Below are 20,359 nucleotides of genomic sequence, written 5' to 3' on the forward strand. Positions count from 1 at the left end.
ATCTTGTTCTATACACAATTACCATTGTTGTACGCAAGTTACCAGGCCTGTATATAGCAAAATTACCATAACTCATGTATATTAGTCATCATGTACATGAAAGCGCAGCTACCATTTTTGTTTTGTTGTACTGTGATTGATACTTCAAGATAAAAGAAGTTCACCAATAGTAGATAGTTTTTTTTTATCAAATTTCATTTGTACCTATAAGGTTTTTGTATCATAGTCCCCCATGCATGTCCCTGCATTGTTATGTACTCCCTCCGTTCCTAAATACAAGTCTTTAGAGATTTGAATATGGACTACATACGGATAAATATAGACGTATTTTATAGTGTAGATTCACTCATTTTGCTTCGTATGTAGTCCATATTAGAATCTCTAAAATGACTTGTATTTAGGAACGGAGGGAGTAGAAAATAAATTTACTAGCAAAAATTACCAATACTGTATGTTCTCTGAAGTTATTGGCAATGTTCTATCAAAATTACCACAATGGAGACAAATCTGGTAACAGTAAATAAAACCACCAAATGCAGTATGCCCAAGTTGCTTCGCTAACTAATGTGGGACAAGACTTGTATCTTCAGCTGACAATTCCCCGAGGAACAAAAGAAAAACCTGTCTACATAAGCATGTCTGTAGATCTTCGTTAGACAATCAGTTAAGACAGGCAAAAAAGGGCGGCAGGGCAAAATATTTATTCAAACTGCTGTGCATAACAAAAGCCATCCTTCAGCTCATTCAGGAAGGAACCAAGAGATTATCACAATGTGATTCGCCCACACAAACGCCAGTATGCTCCAGGGTGGAAAAGGGATCTTTCAAACACCCATATGTCTTTCACCAGTACCTACACAATGATTTGCAGATGCCAAACATACATCAGGAGATTGTTTTGCCATGCAAGCCCAACTGTTCGACTGTCGTAGAGGTATTACTTAGTACTCCCAATAAAATTATATTACAGATATCGGTAAAGCAGTGGGATGTAGGTAAAGGTAATGCCCCCCAATGTTCAAATACCTGGCTGTAAGCAGCTATTTAATATAAAGACATCGATTTACAGGTTATTATATCAAACTAGATACTTCAGGAAGCACACTTGCCTAATAAGGTCGCATAGCAATCACAATTGTGATGGACAACAAAATCATGGACTAGTTATTGACTGGTACTTGGCCAAATACAGTAATTTTCCAAATCATGAACTATTACTAGCTACTCCCTCCATTCCATAATTCTTGTCGTGGTTTTAGTTCAAATTATGGAACGGAGGGAGTAGTACATGGCTAAATACGGTAGTTTCCGTTCAGCATCAATCTGTATTCTGGCTTCCAGCATGCTAACGATATGGAATGTTGATCCTGCTTTGACTCATGTGTACTTAATGTCAGCAAGCGGTCGGTGGACAACTAGTGGCCAGAAGATAAAGGTGTACACTCTTCCTGATATTTTACCCTTTCGTCTTGATCACAGAAAGGTGACATGATATTAAGGTAATGATAGATGTACCACTAAAGCAATGTAAAGAGCATGTGCAGACATATTGTGGATAAAACTGGCAAATTGCACGAGGAACTATTAACGTTTCAAAAATAAAGTGCAAGCCATTTGAGGGCAAAGCCATATGCTTATGCTTTTAATATCACATATTTTACACCAAATTTCGAAATAATGTGACATTTAATTTACCTCCTTTGACTTGTCCCCTGACACAACCTCTCCTTTTGAATTATAGGCTTCAAATTTCTACAGGAAATATAATTGAAATGGTTAAGGGTGCTGCATACTAGTTCAACATGAAACAAAATACTTGGTAACAATATGGTAGCTAGACTAGAATACAAGGTCTTAGTATCAACTACAACAGTCTGAACATCATAGCAAGTAATGGAGTTTAGAGAAAGAAGACATAAATATCAAAACATACACGTCTGACATGTGTGTTCTCAAAAGAAGAGGTGAATATGTTCATTGTGAAGACATAGACTAGAACTTAAATACATGCTGGACATACAAGATTGACCTAACCTTTGGAAAAAATAATAGGTATGGATAGAAAGCCAAAAAGATGAATTTGTTCAACATCCAGTCAGCAATTTAAAAGTAAGGAGGGAACAAAATATAGTTGAGTTGTACTGCATCACATAAAAACTTGAACTTTACAGAATGAAACCTGCTTAGTGACGAACTCAAGCGTAAGCTGTATGAAAGCTTTGTCAAGGTCATTCTTATCAAGACCAATCTGCAAAATAAAAAGAGTTGACCAGTTACCAACTGGCTTGGTTCAATCGTGACAATACATCATACAGATGTAAATGTACGAAAAAGATGACTTTTAGAGCTAACAGGATAGAAAAACAACAGATAGCTTACCATACGAGCCCTCAAAGTTTTTATGCTTACAGCAGGCTCCACCAATTCCAAGTGTACAGATTTCCACTTGGATTCTCTTCTCTTTATTTCATTTTTAACAATCTTCAGGAAAAGGAAGAGAGTAAAGAATGAACACCAAAGCCCCGCACAAGACATTATCTGACATCAATTCAGTAGGTGAAAGCTTACAGAATGCATCCTGTCCGTCAGAGCTTTCCGGAGAGATGATGTGTCTCCTTGTGCCATAAGCTTGTTAACCTGGATCCAAGAAAAGGGAACAATGTAGACAGGGTTATTCCATGAACTAATTCATGTCATGCAAATCCCGTCATGCCTAGAAATATCAGTAAGCACTTCAATTTGCATTAGGGCTTTTAAATAATACTCCCTCCATCCCTTTATGTAAGGTACTAAGACGTATTATTTTTGGCGAGCTGACCAAAGCATGGAAATATAGAGAATTCAGGACGAAATTGCCATTGGCTAATTCGGTGGTTAGCAGCAGGTAAATCAATTAGGTGGACCGGATCCAGCAATTTGATCGTGTGTGCAGAATTCCTGCTCGCCTTGCATGCCCATGCACACGGTAAAGATTAGACGCGCAGATTTTCTTCCTAACTAACGATTGGAAGGTTGGCTCGCATGATCTTCTTTCCCAAATAACGGCTAGAGATATGTTTTCTAACTGATTCTTACATGAGATTGGCTTGTACGTGATTTTTATTCTAGGTGAGGTTGGCCTGTATGGTGTGGTAGAAAGGTAAAAGCTGAATTCTGGGGAATTAGAAGAATTATACCTTGCATTGTTAAATTTTAGCAAAAAATAAATACACCTTATATAAAGGAACAGAGGGAGTATAGAAGGCTGGACACCATATTCTTTCAAAACCCAGAAGAAATAATCGTACATAACTGATTAAAGAAGAAATCTTAGGTGGAAATAGAAGGAAGAAATATTTTTATCTCAGTAAATCACGTCACTGGAAGGTAGTCCATGACAAACTAAGAATTAAACTGGGTGGACATGCAATCGATGTCCAACATCGTCTGAGATGGTTTGGGCATATTCAGCGCAGGCCTCCAGAAGCTCCAGTGCATAGCGGACGGCTAAAGTGTGCGGAGAATGTCAAGAGAGGGCGGGGTAGACCGAATTTGACATGGGAGGAGTCCGTTAAGAGAGACCTGAAGGATTGGAGTATCACCAAAGAGCTAGCTATGGACAGGGGTGCCTGGAAACTTGCTATCCATGTACCAGAACCATGAGTTGGTTGCGAGATCTTATGGGTTTCACCTGTAGCCATGAGTATTTTTTAAGCAATCGATGTATGGCAGATAGTTGAAACCATTGTGACAAATCATGCAACTCATCCACAAAAAATATAATCAGAACCAAGGTTGTTATTATAAATAGCTAATTGCCCCATGCGTTGCTACAGATTTCACAAATATATTCATGCTTAAAAAATAAACCTGTTTCATTTAGAATAGTAATTGTCCGTTTCAATTCTTACACTTTACAAATGATTTCCTGGGTTTGTTGAAGTTGCATAGGTTGCTCAGTTTGTTAAGGAAATAAAGGAAAGAACTATGAGATGGTCATGAGGTCGTATAGCATGAGGACATTGGGCCTACATGTCGCTGCTGAATATTTGGAAGGAGGACTGTAGATTCGTGGATGCAGGATGTGAGGAAAGGAGGGGTGTGACACCACCAGGCACTCACCACTAACTCCCATTTAAAGTAAAGATAAATAGTACAGTGTATTTGAAGTGTTTGGCAACTAGCATTAGGAACAAAGACCCATAACCATAAAGCCTACAGATCAGTAATTTCGACAGTTGGTTCCCAAGCACAATTGTTCATACCAAATCTAGCATATATTGATATGGATCTATGTAGGTGAAATGGGATTGCAGACAGATGTTTATACAGAGCATTCAAATGCAACAATACTTGGTAGTCCCCTTAGAAATGATTTTCTCTGGTAAGGATTCTGCAGTGTGATTTTACTTATTAGATCACCAATATTTTGCTAGTAACAACTCTCATGATCTCATCTTCCCTTATTAGATCACCAATCATGAAAACCTTAAACCCATGGCAATGCAACCTAACTCCTTAAAATTTGTACAACTTAATTCCATGTAATGAATGTGTCATACCTCCTTGTATATATTAAACGCTTGATCGTAGAATTGTTTTTTGGTATATCCGGTTTTCTTCCTCAACCTTGACACAGCATATGCATTCTTCATCTGTCAAGTAAAAAACCCAACTACTCAACACATGATTCACGACAGACGGTAGCACAAAAGAAAAACTGCATTAATTAAGTCAAATATCTTAAGATCAACACAGGGAGCAAGCAAATACTAGAAAGAGATTATTGATGAGGATCAAAAGTAGGAAACATATCCATCAGTAAAAGGCCAAACCGGTTTCCTCCTATGTAGTACTCCCTCCATTCCACAATGTAGTGCTTCCTCTATCCCCGTGCTTCAACTTTGACCGTAAATTTAACTACCAAGACCGATTGCGGCGGGAGCAAAAATTATATCAGTGAATTCGTATTCGAAAGAAGTTTTCAGTTATATATTTTTTTCTCCCGCCGCAGTTGGTCTCGTTGGTTAAATTTATGGTCAAAGTTGGACCTTGGAAAGCGCGGACGCACTATTTTGGAATGGAGGGAGTATTACACATCATTATTGTAACATGGAAATTTTAAAATAGAAAAGAACACAGTAGCATGCACCTGTATCCAAGAGTATATCATGAGTTATGGTAACTATCTCATGTCTTTCTATTCTCATGTAAGAATTATTCTGACTGGTAATTAAACATGCAGTAGTGAACTTGGTTGTCTCAATGTTGGCGCATTGGTGTCAATGCAGTCAAAAACCAATGCGCTCCCAACAATGAGAAGTAACATCTTAGATTTCTAAACATGTAGGGTAACAGTACTGAAATTAGTTTCAAGATAACAAATTTTGAAATATTGTACTCCCTCCGTCCCGAAATACTTGTCATCAAAATGAATAAAAGGGGATGTATCTAGACGTATTTTAGTTTTAGATACATCCCTTTTTATCCATTTTGATGACAAGTATTTTCGGACGGAGGGAGTAACAAGTTAAAAATGGAACCCGATTTCTCATTACAGCAGTTTCCCAGGACAAAAAAGTTGGTACCTCCAGAATAACATCCTCCTTTGTTCTAGTCCAGCCACTTCGTGTAAACAATCTAAGTCAAAGAAAAATTAGTTATGATGATGAAGATTTAACCATGCATTGGGCAGTTTGTTATGGGGCATTCAATTAAACTGAGTTTGAACCTTAGGCATCAATTTTAAATGGTCAGTCCTGGACAATTAATAGATGGATCGGTTTTGCGAAGAAAAACCTCCTCACAGCAACCAGAGAGGTCATTGACTACCATATACATAATGATCTATGAGAAATGAATTACAGAGAGTCAATATCTGCACTGGAATTTAACCTTTTCCAAAACGGGATAGGTTCCCGGACACAGTATGGCTCATAAACAAAACCAGGGCTCATCGTGAAAACTTTCAAACCAACCTGCACATACATATACACAGAGGCACTACAGTTAACAGAATACTTGTCCAACTTTAAAAGAATCAAAATGGAAAATCAATGTGCTTGCACCTTTTTAGCATGGACAGGAACGCCTTTGGACACTGACGGTGGCGTCACCGGTGCTCCTGATGGCGTTGGCCCTGCCGGTGCCGGTGCCACAGCTCCTGAAGACATTTGTCTTGCATGATTTAGGTGAACTACAAGCTCCAGAACCTGCAGAAATGCAACCAACGCGAATTTGTAACCCAAATCAAGTATCAGACCTTGTAGGAAAAGACGTTATGGATTCACCAAAAAAGTGAACTTCAGTACACAAACCTGCACAGCGTGGAGAGGCGACGGACCTCCAAACTTGCCAGCAATCAAGCCGCCGCCATTGTATGTTAAGCTTGAAAACCCTAAAGATTAAACGCACACAAAAAAATCACTGAAATGAAGCCCGTGGAGGAGCTGGAAGATGGGGGAAACAAACAGCAGGCAGCCATATCAGTCGCTCACCTCTTGCAGATGTATTCGCGTGGATCAGAGCTAAAGAACGGGAAACGGCGGCATGGTGGTCTCTGCAACGGGAGCGAGAAGGAAGGGGGTAAGAATTATCGGATTCACATTGCGGAGAGCGAGATCTAGACCGGACGGGGAATGGAGGGGGAGGACGCGAGGGGTTACGTCAGCGGCGCTGCAGGCAGGTGGAGAGGCCGGTGGAGGCGGCGGACCAGCGACTGGCCGAGGCGGGCCAGAGACATCGGCGAAGTTTCTTCTCCGCGACGGCGCCGGCGCCGGCGACGGGGGTGGGAAGGTGCGAGGAGCGGGACGGAACTGGGCGGCGAGGGTTTAGGAAGGGGCGAGAGAATGAACTGACAGAACGGCGGAACCACTTGATATGATCAACTGATTTCGTCCCTCCGTTGCCAAATCAACGGCTGGAATGCAAGTAGTAATTGTTTCCCTTGGTATACACTCGCATCTTCTTCTTTCCTGCAGGGGATTTTTCTTTATTGCTTAAATAAAAACCTCTTTGGTTCACCGGATTTAAAGTACTCTCGCATGAATTTCGAATCACCGGATTCCTTCACGGGTTTTTATTTTGTGGGAAAACTTTCGATCTACTAGTATTAATCAAGTGACAATGTAGTACAAAGAACACCAGAATAATAAAGATTACATTCAGGTCCGTAGGCCACCCAGCGATGGCTAAAGCCGAGTGAAAGGATCGATATAGTTGACTAGAGGGAGGGTGAATAGGGGCAACTAACAATTTTTAGCCTTTTCTTTATCAATTTAAAGTTTGCATCAAACTAGGTTGTCTAGATATGCAACTAGGTGAGCAACATATATGATGCAACAACAACAAGCACACAAGCAAGCAAAAGATGCAACGCAATATAAGCTTGCACAAGTAAAGGTACGAAATAACCAAGAGTGGAGTCGGTGAAGACGAGGATGTGTTACCGAAGTTCCTTCCCTTTGAGGGGAAGTACGTCTCCGTTTGAGCGGTGTGGAGGCACAATGCTCCCCAAGAAGCCACTAGGGCCACCGTATTCTCCTCACGCCCTCACACAATGCGAGATGCCGTGATTCCACTATTGGTGCCCTTGGAGGCGGCGACCGAATCTTTACAAACAAGGTTAGGGCAATCTTCATAACTTAATTGGAGGCTCCCAGCGACACCACGAAGCTTCACCACAATGAACTATGGCTTCGTGGTGACCTCAACCGTCTAGGGTGCTCAAACACCCAAGAGTAACAAGATCCACTAGGGATTAGTGGGAGAATCAAAATTCTCTTGGTGGAAGTGTAGATCGGGGCCTTCTCAACCAAACCCGAGCAAATCAACAAGTTTGATTGTCTAGGGAGAGAGATCGGGCGAAAATGAAGCTTGGAGCAATAATTGAGCTTTGGGGGAAGAGGTGAGTCAACTTTGGAGAAGAAGACCCCCTTTTAAAGGGGGGGGACAATCCAACCGTTGCCCCCCAAAACAGCCCCGCAGAGGGCGGTACTACCACAGGGGGCAGCGGTAGTACCGCTGGGACCAGCGGTACTACCGCTCCCCCTTGCAGTACTGTCGTGCAGTCTGGGAGGGCTAGCGTATGAGCAGGAGACAGACCCAGTGTGGTACTGTCGCGGTGGTAGGGCGGTACTACCGCTCTCGAGCGGTACTACCGCTTCTACTACCGCTTCATAGTGCTGCACAATCCGACACGATAGGCGACCCCCTCGAGTCGACGTGGTAGGAGCCCGGTACCGCAGCGGTACTACAGCTGAGGACCCACAGGCGGTACTACCGCTGGGACCAAATCATACTCATAAAAAAGGGAATGAAATCTCCATTGAAGCGAGAAGGCTCAGAGGGTGTGAAAAGGATGTGTACGTGTTGATTCCACCTTAGCCTTACCAAAGTGGACCCCCTCTTAATAGTACGGCTTTCCTACGACTCAAATCCACGGAAAAGAAACATAGACAAACGCCGTCTTCAATAGTCTTTGAGGGGGACAAAAATAACCCGTCTTGTGCTTAGTGATGAAACGTCTGAAATACTCAAGGCACACGATTAGTCCGCAAAAGCATTGTCATCAATCATCAAAACACCTTAGGGATAAATATGCCCTTACAATTTCCCCCTTTTTGGTGGATTGATGACAATACGAGATTTGCACAAAGGGGAAAATATAGGACATAAGCAAACCCCACATCTCTAAAATATAGACGGGCTCCCCCTAGATGTGTGTGAAGGAAATATGCCCTAGAGGCAATAATAAAGTTATTATTTATTTCCTTATATCATGATAAATGTTTATTATGCATGCTAGAAATGTATTAACCGGAAACATAATACATGTGTGAATACATAGACAAACAGAGTGTCACTAGTATGCCTCTACTTGACTAGCTCGTTGATCAAAGATGGTTAAGTTTCCTAGCCATTGACATGGGTTGTCATTTGATTAATGGGGTCACATCATTAGGAGAATGATGTGATTGACATGACCCATTCCGTTAGCTTAGCAGACGATCGTTTAGTATGTTGCTATTGCTTTCTTCATGACTTATACATGTTCCTATGACTATGAGATTATGCAACTCCGGTTTACCGAAGAAACACTTTGTATGCTACCAAACGTCACAACGTAACTGGGTCATTATAAAGGTGCTCTACAGGTGTCTCCGAAGGTACTTGTTGGGTTGGCGTATTTCGAGATTAGGATTTGTCACTCCGATTGTCGAAGAGGTATCTCTGGGCCCTCTCCGTAATACACGTCACTTAAGCCTTGCAAGCATTGCAACTAATGAGTTTGTTGTAGAATGATGTATTACGGAACGAGTAAAGAGACTTGTCGGTAACGAGATTGAACTAGATATTGAGATACCGACGATCGAATCTCGGGCAAGTAACATACCGATGACAAAGGGAACAACGTATGTTGTTATGCGGTCTGACCGATAAAGATCTTCGTAGAATATGTAGGAGCCAATATGAGCATCTAGGTTCCGCTATTGGTTATTGACCGGAGACGTGTCTCGGTCATGTCTACATAGTTCTCAAACCCATAGGGTCCGCACGCTTAACGTTACGATGATAGTTATATTATGAGTTTATATGTTTTGATGTACCGAAGGTTGTTCGGAGTCCCGGATGTGATCACGGACATGACGAGGAGTCTCGAAATGGTCGAGACATGAAGATTGATATATTGGAAGCCTATGTTTGGCTATCGGAAGTGTTCCAGGTAAAATCGGGATTTTACCGGAGTACCGGGAGGTTACCGGAACCCCCCGGGAATCAAATGGGCCTTAGTGGGCCTAGGTAGAAGAGAGGAGAGGAGGCAAGGGCTGGCCGCGCGCCCCTCCCCCCTAGTCCGAATAGGACAAGGAGAGGGGGCGGCGCCCCCCTTCCTTCCTTCTCCTCCACTCCTTCCCCCTCAAGTCCTAATCCAACTAGGAAAGGGGGGAGTCCTACGCCGAGTGGGAGTAGGACTCCTCCTGGCGCGCCCTCTCCCTTGGCCGGCCACACCCCCCTTGATCCTTTATATACGGGGGTAGGGGGGCATCCTAGAGACACAACAATTGATCATTGACCTCTTAGCCGTGTGCGGTGCCCCCCTCCACCATAGTCCACCTCGATAATACTGTAGCGGTGCTTAGGCGAAGCCCTGCGTCGGTAGAACATCAACATCGTCACCACATCGTCGTGCTGACGAAACTCTCCCTCAACACTCGGCTGGATCGGAGTTCGAGGGACGTCATCGGGCTGAACGTGTGCTGAACTCGGAGGTGTCGTACGTTCGGTACTTGATCGGTCGGATCGTGAAGACGTACGACTACATCGACCGCGTTGTGCTAACGCTTCCGCTTTCGGTCTACGAGGGTACATGGAGAACACTCTCCCCTCTCGTTGCTATGCATCACCATGATCTTGCATGTGCGTAGGAATTTTTTTGAAATTACTACGTTCCCCAACAGTGGTATCTGAGCTTGGTTTTATGCGTTGATGTTATATGCACGAGTAGAACACAAGTGAGTTGTGGGCGATATAAGTCATACTGCTTACCAGCATGTCGTACTTTGGTTCGGCGGTATTGTTGGATGAAGCGGCCCGTACCGATATTACGCGTACGCTTACGCGAGACTAGTTCTACCGACGTGCTTTGCACATAGGTGGCTGGCGGGTGTCAGTTTCTTCAACTTTAGTTGAACCGAGTGTGGCTACGTCCGGTCCTTGCGAAGGTTAAAACAACACCAACTTGACAAAATATCGTTGTGGTTTTGATGCGTAGGTAAGAACGGTTCTTGCTAAGCCCGTAGCAGCCACGTAAAACTTGCAACAACAAAGTAGAGGACGTCTAACTTGTTTTTGCAGGGCATGTTGTGATGTGATATGGTCAAGACATGATGCTAAATTTTTTTGTATGAGATGATCATGTTTTGTAACCGAGTTATCGGCAACTGGCAGGAGCCATATGGTTGTCGCTTTTATTGTATGCAATGCAATCGCCCTGTAATGCTTTACTTTATCACTAAGCGGTAGCGATAGTCGTGGAAGCATAAGATTGGCGAGACGACAACGATGCTACGATGGAGATCAAGGTGTCGCCCCGGTGACGATGGTGATCATGACGGTGCTTCGGAGATGGAGATCACAAGCACAAGATGATGATGGCCATATCATATCACTTATATTGATTGCATGTGATGTTTATCTTTTATGCATCTTATCTTGCTTTGATTGACGGTAGCATTATAAGATGATCTCTCACTAAATTTCAAGATAAAAGTGTTCTCCCTGAGTATGCACCGTTGCCAAAGTTCGTTGTGCCCAGACACCACGTGATGATCGGGTGTGATAAGCTCTACGTCCATCTACAACGGGTGCAAGCCAGTTTTGCACACGCAGAATACTCAGGTTAAACTTGAAGAGCCTAGCATATGCAGATATGGCCTCGGAACACTGAGACCGAAAGGTCGAACGTGAATCATATAGTAGATATGATCAACATAGTGGTGCTCACCATTGAAAGCTACTCCATTTCACGTGATGATCGGTTATGGTTTAGTTGATTTGGATCACCTGATCACTTAGAGGATTAGAGGGATGTCTTTCTAAGTGGGAGTTCTTAAGTAATATGATTAATTGAACTTAAATTTATCATGAACTTAGTACCTGATAGTATCTTGCTTGTCTATGTTTGATTGTAGATAGATGGCCCGTGTTGTTGTTCCGTTGAATTTTAATGCGTTCCTTGAGAAAGCAAAGTTGAAAGATGATGGTAGCAATTACACGGACTGGGTCCGTAACTTGAGGATTATCCTCATTGCTGCACAGAAGAATTACGTCCTGGAAGCACCGCTGGGTGCCAGGCCTGCTGCTGATGCAACTGACGATGCTAAGAACGTCTGGCAGAGCAAAGCTGATGACTACTCGATAGTTCAACGTGCCATGCTTTACGGCTTAGAACCGGGACTTCAACGACGTTTTGAACGTCATGGAGCATATGAGATGTTCCAGGAGTTGAAGTTAATATTCCAGAAGAATGCCCGGATTGAGAGATATGAAGTCTCCAATAAGTTCTATAGCTGCAAGATGGAGGAGAATGGTTCTGTCAGTGAGCATATACTCAAGATGTCTGGGTATTGTAATCACTTGATTCAACTGGGAGTTAATCTTCCGGATGATAGCGTCATTGATAGAATTCTCCAATCACTTCCACCTAGCTACAAGAGCTTCGTAATGAATTGTAATATGCAAGGGATGGATAAGACAATTCCCGAGCTCTTCGCAATGCTAAAGGCTGCGGAGGTAGAAATCAAAAAGGAGCATCAAGTGTTGATGGTCAACAAGACCACTAGTTTCAAGAAAAAGGGCAAAGGGAAGAAGAAGGGGAACTTCGAGAAGAACAGCAAGCAAGTTGCTGCTCAGGAGAAGAAACCCAAGTCTGGACCTAAGCCTGAAACTGAGTGCTTCTACTGCAAGCAGACTGGTCGCTGGAAGCGGAACTGCCCCAAGTATTTGGCGGATAAGAAGGATGGCAAGGTGAACAAAGGTATATGTGATATACATGTTATTGATGTGTACCTTACTAGAGCTCGCAGTAGCACCTGGGTATTTGATACTGGTTCTGTTGCTAATATTTGCAACTTGAAACAGGGACTACGGATTAAGCGAACACTGGCAAAGGACAAGGTGACGATGCGCGTGGGAAACGGTTCCAAAGTCGATGTGATCGCGGTCGGCACGCTACCTCTACATCTACCTTTGGGATTAGTATTAGACCTAAATAATTGTTATTTGGTGCCAGCGTTGAGCATGAACATTATATCTGGATCTTGTTTGATGCGAGACGGTTATTCATTTAAATCAGAGAATAATGGTTGTTCTATTTATATGAGTAATATCTTTTATGGTCATGCACCCTTGAAGAGTGGTCTATTTTTGATGAATCTCGATAGTAGTGATACACATATTCATAAGGTTGAAGCCAAAAGATGCAGAGTTGATAATGATAGTGCAACTTATTTGTGGCACTGCCGTTTAGGTCATATCGGTATAAAGCGCATGAAGAAACTCCATACTGATGGACTTTTGGAACCACTTGATTATGAATCACTTGGTACTTGCGAACTGTGCCTCATGGGCAAGATGACTAAAACGCCGTTCTCCGGTACTATGGAGAGAGCAACAGATTTGTTGGAAATCATACATACAGATGTATGTGGTCTGATGAATGTTGAGGCTCGTGGCGGATATCGTTATTTTCTCACCTTCACAGATGATTTAAGCAGAGATGGGTATATCTACTTGATGAAGCATAAGTCTGAAACATTTGAAAAGTTCAAAGAATTTCAGAGTGAAGTTGAAAATCATCGTAACAAGAAAATAAAGTTTCTACGATCTGATCGTGGAGGAGAATATTTGAGTTACGAGTTTGGTCTACATTTGAAACAATGCGGAATAGTTTCGCAACTCACGCCACCCGGAACAGCACAACGTAATGGTGTGTCCGAACGTTGTAATCGTACTTTACTAGATATGGTGCGATCTATGATGTCTCTTACAGATTTACCGCTATCGTTTTGGGGTTATGCTTTAGAGACGTCCGCATTCACGTTAAATAGGGCACCATCGAAATCCGTCGAGACGATGCCTTATGAACTATGGTTTGGCAAGAAACCAAAGTTGTCATTTTTGAAAGTTTGGGGCTGCGATGCTTATGTGAAAAAGCTTCAACCTGATAAGCTCGAACCCAAATCGGAGAAATGTGTCTTCATATGATACCCAAAGGAGACTGTTGGGTACACCTTCTATCACAGATCCGAAGGCAAGACATTTGTTGCCAAGGATGGATCCTTTCTAGAGAAGGAGTTTCTCTCGAAAGAAGTGAGTGGGAGGAAAGTAGAACTTGATGAGGTAAGTGTACCTGCTCCCTTATTGGAAAGTAGTACATCACAGAAATCGGTTTCTGTGACACCTACACCAACTAGTGAGGAAGTTAATGATGATGATCATGAAATGTCAGATCAAGTTGTTATTGATCTTCGTAGATCAACCAGAGTAAGATCCGTACCAGAGTGGTACGGTAATCCTGTTCTGGAAGTCATGCTACTAGATCATGATGAACCTACGAACTATGAAGAAGCGATGGTGAGCCCAGATTCCGCAAAATGGCTTGAAGCCATGAAATCTGAGATGGGATCCATGTATGAGAACAAAGTGCGGGCTTTGGTTGACTTGCCCGTTGATCGGCAAGCAATTGAGAATAAATGGATCTTCAAGAAGAAGACTGACGCTGGCAGTAATGTTACTGTCTACAAAGCTCGACTTGCTGCGAAAGGTTTTCGACAAGTTCAAGGGATTGACTACGATGAGACCTTCTCACCCGTAGCGATGCTTAAGTCTGTCCGAATCATGTTAGCACTGCCGCGTTTTATGATTATGAAATATGGTAGATGGATGTCAAAACTGCATTCTTGAATGGATTTCTGGAAGAAGAGTTGTATATGATGCAACCGGAAGGTTTTGTCGATCCAAAGGGAGCTAACAAAGTGTGCAAGCTCCAGCGATCCATTTATGGACTGGTGCAAGCCTCTCGGAGTTGGAATAAACGCTTTGATAGTGTGATCAAAGCATTTGGTTTTATACAGACTTTTGGAGAAGCCTGTATTTACAAGAAAGTGAGTGGGAGCTCTGTAGCATTTTTCATATTATATGTGGATGACATATTGCTGATTGGAAATGATATAGAATTTCTGGATAGCATAAAGGGATACTTTAATAAGAGTTTTTCAATGAAAGACCTCGGTGAAGCTGCTTATATATTGGGCATTAAGATCTATAGAGATAGATCAAAACGCTTAATTGGACTTTCACAAAGCACATACCTTGACAAAGTTTTGAAGAAGTTCAAAATGGATCAAGCAAAGAAAGGGTTCTTGTCTGTGTTACAAGGTGTGAAGTTGAGTAAGACTCAATGCCCGACCACTGCAGAAGATAGAGAGAAAATGAAAGATGTTCCCTATGCTTCAGCCATAGGCTCTATCATGTATGCAATGTTGTGTACTAGACCTGATGTGTGCCTTGCTATAAGTCTAGCAGGGAGGTACCAAAGTAATCTAGGAGTGGATCACTAGACAGCGGTCAAGAACATCCTAAAGTACCTGAAAAGGACTAAGGATATGTTTCTTGTTTATGGAGGTGACAAAGAACTCATTGTAAATGGTTACGTTGATGCAAGCTTTGACACTGATCCGGACGATTCTAAATCGCAAACCGGATACGTGTTTACATTGAACGGTGGAGCTGTCAGTTGGTGCAGTTCTAAACAAAGCATCGTGGCGAGATCTACATGTGAAGCAGAGTACATAGCTGCTTCGGAAGCAGCAAATGAAGGAGTCTGGATGAAGGAGTTCATATCCGATCTAGGTGTCGTACCTAGTGCATCGGGTCCAATGAAAATATTTTGTGAAAATACTGGAGCAATTGCCTTAGCGAAGCAATCCAGATTTCACAAGAGAACCAAGCACATCAAGAGACGCTTCAATTCCATCTGGGATCTAGTCCAGGTGGGAGACATAGAAATTTGTAAGATACATACGGATCTGAATGTTGCAGACCCGTTGACTAAGCCTCTTCCACGAGCAAAACATGATCAGCACCAAGGCTCCATGGGTGTTAGAATCATTACTGTGTAATCTAGATTATTGACTCTACTGCAAGTGGGAGACTGAAGAAAATATGCCCTAGAGGCAATAATAAAGTTATTATTTATTTCCTTATATCATGATAAATGTTTATTATTCATGCTAGAATTGTATTAACCGGAAACATAATACATGTGTGAATACATAGACAAACAGAGTGTCACTAGTATGCCTCTACTTGACTAGCTCGTTGATCAAAGATGGTTAAGTTTCCTAGCCATTGACATGGGTTGTCATTTGATTAACGGGATCACATCGTTAGGAGAATGATGTGATTGACATGACCCATTCCGTTAGCTTAGCACACGATCGTTTAGTATGTTGCTATTGCTTTCTTCATGACTTATACATGTTCCTATGACTATGAGATTATGCAACTCCCGTTTAGCGGAGGAACACTTTGTATGCTACCAAACGTCACAACATAACTGGGTGATTATAAAGGTGCTCTACAGGTGTCTCCGAAGGTACTTGTTGGGTTGGCGTATTTCGAGATTAGAATTTGTCACTCCGATTGTCGGACAGGTATCTCTGGGCCCTCTCGGTAATACACATCGCTTAAGCCTTGCAAGCATTGCAACTAATGAGTTAGTTGCGGGATGATGTATTACGGAACGAGTAAAGAGACTTGCCGGTAACGATATTGAACTAGATATTGAGATACCGACGATCGAATCTCGGGCAAGCAACATACCGATGACAAAGGGAACAACGTATGTTGTTATGCGGTCTGACCGATAAAGATCTTCATAGAATATGTAGGATCCAATATGAGCATCCAGGTTTCGCTATTGGTTATTGACCGGAGACGTGTCTCGGTCATGTCTACATAGTTCTCGAACCCGTAGGGTCCGCACGCTTAATGTTACGATGACAGTTATATTATGAGTTTATATGTTTTGATGTACCGAAGGTTGTTCGGAGTCCCGGATGTGATCATGAACATGACGAGGAGTCTCGAAATGGTCGAGACATGAAGATTGATATATTGGAAGCCTATGTTTGGATATCGGAAGTGTTCCGGGTAAAATCAGGATTTTACTGGAGTACCGGGAGGTTACCGGAACCCCCCGGGAATCAAATGGGCCTTAGTGGGCCTAGGTAGAAGAGAGGAGAGGAGGCAAGGGCTGGCCGCGCCCCCCTCCCCCCTAGTCCGAATAGGACAAGGAGAGGGGGGCGGTGCCCCCCCTTCCTTCCTTCTCCTCCACTCCTTCCCAGTGGGAGTAGGACTCCTCCTGGCGCGCCCTCTCCCTTGGCCGGCCACACCCCCCTTGCTCCTTTATATACGGGGGCAGGGGGGCACCCTAGAGACACAACAATTGATCATTGATCTCTTAGCCGTGTGCGGTGCCCCCCTCCACCATAGTCCACCTCGATAATACTATAGCGGTGCTTAGGCGAAGCCCTGCGTTGGTAGAACATCAACATCGTCACCACGCCATCGTGCTGACGAAACTCTCCCTCAACACTCGGCTGGATCAGAGTTCGAGAGACGTCATCGGGCTGAACGTGTGCTGAACTCGGAGGTGCCGTATGTTCGGTACTTGATCGGTCGGATCGTGAAGACGTACGACTACATCGACCGCGTTGTGCTAACGCTTCCTCTTTCGGTCTACAAGGGTACGTGGACAACACTCTCCCCTCTCGTTGCTATGCATCACCATGATCTTGCGTGTGCGTAGGAATTTTTTTGAAATTACTATGTTCCCCAACAATGTGCTATCTAGAAAAGTGCTTTGGACTGCATGGCGCACATACTAGGATCAACACTCCCCCTATATTTTATAGACAATGCATATCTTGCAACAATAAGGCTAACACTAAGCAAGATAGTAAATATGAGCATAACATAACTAGGACAAGATAACATAAGCTCAATAAGATGCGATAGAGTGCATATGTCTTACAAGATATGATAGATAAGTCTCACGAGCACAACCAAACCAACGCAAGCAAGGTTCAACACGAGAATAGAGTTTGCGAGAAAGACAGGCAAGGCAAACACGCCACACAAACACACACTCGCAACTCGACAACGACAAATCCCTAAGCTCTCTCCCCCTTTGGCATCGAGACACCAAAAAGTCAAAGAGCGTTGCTAAGGCTCCAGGTGATAGCAAACTGAGGGGCTCAATCATCACATCCTGGCAGGATCGTCTGCACTGCCATCCTCAGTCGGAAACTGCTCGGTGTCTGAATCGGTCCATGGACAGTGTTGCTGAATCCACTCCTCCTCATCAGTGATCTTGCCCTCAGAACCGCTGGCAACGGTCGCACCCAACTCATGCATGAGCTCCTTGTGACGACTCCTGGCCTGCTTCTCAGCCACATGAGTCATGTACTGATCGTGAGACTCCATGCAGAAGAGTTTCTTCATCTTGCGCTTGAGCTTCTTTGCCCAAAGAGGGCTCTGCTCCAGATGGCTCATAGTCATCGTCATCATCAGCATCAGCCTCGGTTTCCATGTCAGCAGCTCCAGGCGGAACGCCAGAACTCGGAGCTGCAGTGCCCCATTTATCCTTCTTCCTCAGACGCTTGATCTCATGAGAAACTAGATCCCTAGTCTCCAGTATCACCTTAGGATACACACGCTCCCAGGCCTTCTCAATGAGCAACATGATAAGCTGTCCATAGATAGGGCACTTGCGCTCAGAGATGGCGGAAACCAACTCAGACCACATGACATGAGAGATATCCAAAGAGTCTCCAGTGTTTTATTCCTTCTCATGTTGACAGAAAAGAAGCATGTCCACAAGATAAGAGTGTACCATATCCAAGTTGCCAATGCGAGGGAAGAGGGTCTCCCTGAAGTTGCGATGGAGAATATCCAGAAATGTTGGCAGCTCATAGGTCTCCTTCTGAGTCACTGGGTTAATCTTCAAGGTACAGTATGGCCAGAGAGATTGCTTGTGAGTGGAAGTTGCATTGCGATGAGGGCGAAAGCCAACTGGGTTCTCAAGACCTTGATCCTCAACTTCAAGAAGCTCCATGAGGGCCTTCCACTTGACAGTAAGCAGCCTGCCATTTGTCATCCAAGTCAGAGTCCTGTCCTCATCTGTTCCAAGATGGACGGTGGCATAAAACTGAGCCACCAAATCTGCATCAAAATCCTTGTTGAACTGCATGATCCTGAGGATGTTCAACTGAGAGCACATCTGAAGAGCCTCCCCAAAGTAGTCAGGATCCTTCTCCATAAAGGCAACATCAATGGAGCGAACATCAACAAAAAGATTCTTCTTGGCTTTGATCACATCAAAGTAGATGGCATACTAAAAACGGTTCCAGAACGGGCGGTTGACCAAGGCAGGATCTTGATCGACCTCATAGGGTTTGCGCCGACGCTTCTCCCAGAATTCCTTGGCAGACATCTCTGTCATAGACTTGGCCCTTTGCTTGGGCTTGGACGCACTCATCTTCTTCATTTGAGGCGGAACACTTGATGAGGCCGCCGTTGTCTCAGAGGTGCGGTAGCGCTTGGACGTTGCACGTCCGGGGTTGACACGACGGACTTGCTGCTCAGGATGTTCATCACCTGGAACCAAACACACGAGCAGAAGAAACAACACAAAAGAAAGAGCATAAGCCTCCAAACAAGACAACATGGATCAAAAAGTGGTAGGAAACGATGGAATTGGGCATCCAGCGGTAGTACCGCGACCCAACCGCGGCAGTACCGCTCGAGCGGTAGTACCGTGCAAGATGAGCGGTAGTATCGCTCTAGACGGGGAACATCGGTTACCTACTACCGTGGACAGATCTGGCACTACCAGGATGCCAAATTCAAAAATAAACCTACAAAACATCAATCCAAAAGGCCTAGATGCCATCTCCATCCTACTCAAGCCTCGACTTAGCCGAAAATCGAGAGAAGCAATGCCTATTGCCCCTAACAACTAGATGTGAGATCTAGGCAAAGAGAGAATGGGAATGGGGGCAATACCGGCATCCGTGGCAAGAGGACGTGGTGGGGATCGACTCCACCGGAGGAACTGGAGAGGGACGTCACGAAGACAGCGGCCGACCGAAGCCCTCCTGCGGCGAGACGTCGCTGGAGCGACGAGGAAGATGAGCGAGTGGAGCGAATGGGTATGGGGGAGAAAAGCAACTCCCCCGGCTCCAACATAACCCCCATCGCCCGCCCTGTAGCGGTAGTACCGTTGGGGTGGGCGGTAGTACCGCTTGACGATCATCAGCGGTAGTACCGCGCACCCAGCGGTAGTACCGCTCATCCGCAAAAAGACTGGCCAAAACGGCTTAGCTCAAGAAAAGAAGCCAACTAGAAAACGAGAGCAAACATACACGCAAAACCAACACAAAGAGGACGAGAAACACACACCTCTCCAAGAGAGGGCGGTGGCCGAGGCCACCTATGTTTGAGTCCGGAGGTATGGCGCCGCAAAGATTTTAACCTTGGGCCCATGACCAAAACTCATATTTGAAGCACAAGTACCATAGAAAATGGCTAAAGTGAAAGAGTTTGATTAGTTTATGCATAATGGGAGGAGGGAAGGTTCATTGAGGGAACAACACTCCCCCTATGTCCATGCCTACATCTAAACTAGACATCAAGTTGAGTATGGTGGGGTGTGAAAGTTTCAAGCAACATTGCTCGAATCAATGATATTTAGCTCATGCCTTAACTCGCGAAATCTTGCTTCATCCAAGGGCTTCGTGAAGATATCTGCAAGGTT

At 43.9% G+C, this 20,359-nt stretch overlaps 1 protein-coding gene across 1 annotated transcript; it reads right to left on the reverse strand.

Annotated features, from left to right (window-relative positions):
- Positions 1 to 438: 438 nt before the first annotated feature.
- Positions 439 to 6,837, reverse strand: LOC125535977 (uncharacterized). Its single transcript, XM_048699059.2, has 12 exons — positions 6,645 to 6,837; positions 6,477 to 6,538; positions 6,297 to 6,376; positions 6,048 to 6,191; positions 5,875 to 5,957; positions 5,568 to 5,619; positions 4,542 to 4,634; positions 2,569 to 2,637; positions 2,380 to 2,481; positions 2,180 to 2,248; positions 1,696 to 1,752; positions 439 to 853 (listed from the first exon to the last, which is right to left on the reverse strand). Exons 1-12 carry the CDS (start codon positions 6,719 to 6,721, stop codon positions 767 to 769), a joined length of 975 nt encoding a protein of 324 aa, XP_048555016.1. The 5' UTR covers positions 6,722 to 6,837; the 3' UTR covers positions 439 to 766.
- Between the last annotated feature and the right edge of the window lie 13,522 nt (positions 6,838 to 20,359).

The sequence above is a fragment of the Triticum urartu genome, chromosome 2A (assembly GCF_056163025.1).
Source record: "Triticum urartu cultivar PI428250 chromosome 2A, HENAU_Tu73, whole genome shotgun sequence".
Classification (NCBI taxonomy): Eukaryota; Viridiplantae; Streptophyta; class Magnoliopsida; order Poales; family Poaceae; genus Triticum; species Triticum urartu.

Excerpts from the sequence above, each read along its gene's own strand:
- LOC125535977 (XM_048699059.2), bottom strand. The coding sequence starts at position 6,721 with ATGTCTCTGGCCCGCCTCGGCCAGTCGCTGGTCCGCCGCCTCCACCGG. Across the intron at positions 6,377-6,476 it reads CGCGAATACATCTGCAAGAG|GGTTTTCAAGCTTAACATAC; the intron begins GTGAGCGACTGA and ends TTTAATCTTTAG. Across the intron at positions 854-1,695 it reads CAGGGGACAAGTCAAAGGAG|GTACTGGTGAAAGACATATG; the intron begins GTAAATTAAATG and ends ATCATTGTGTAG.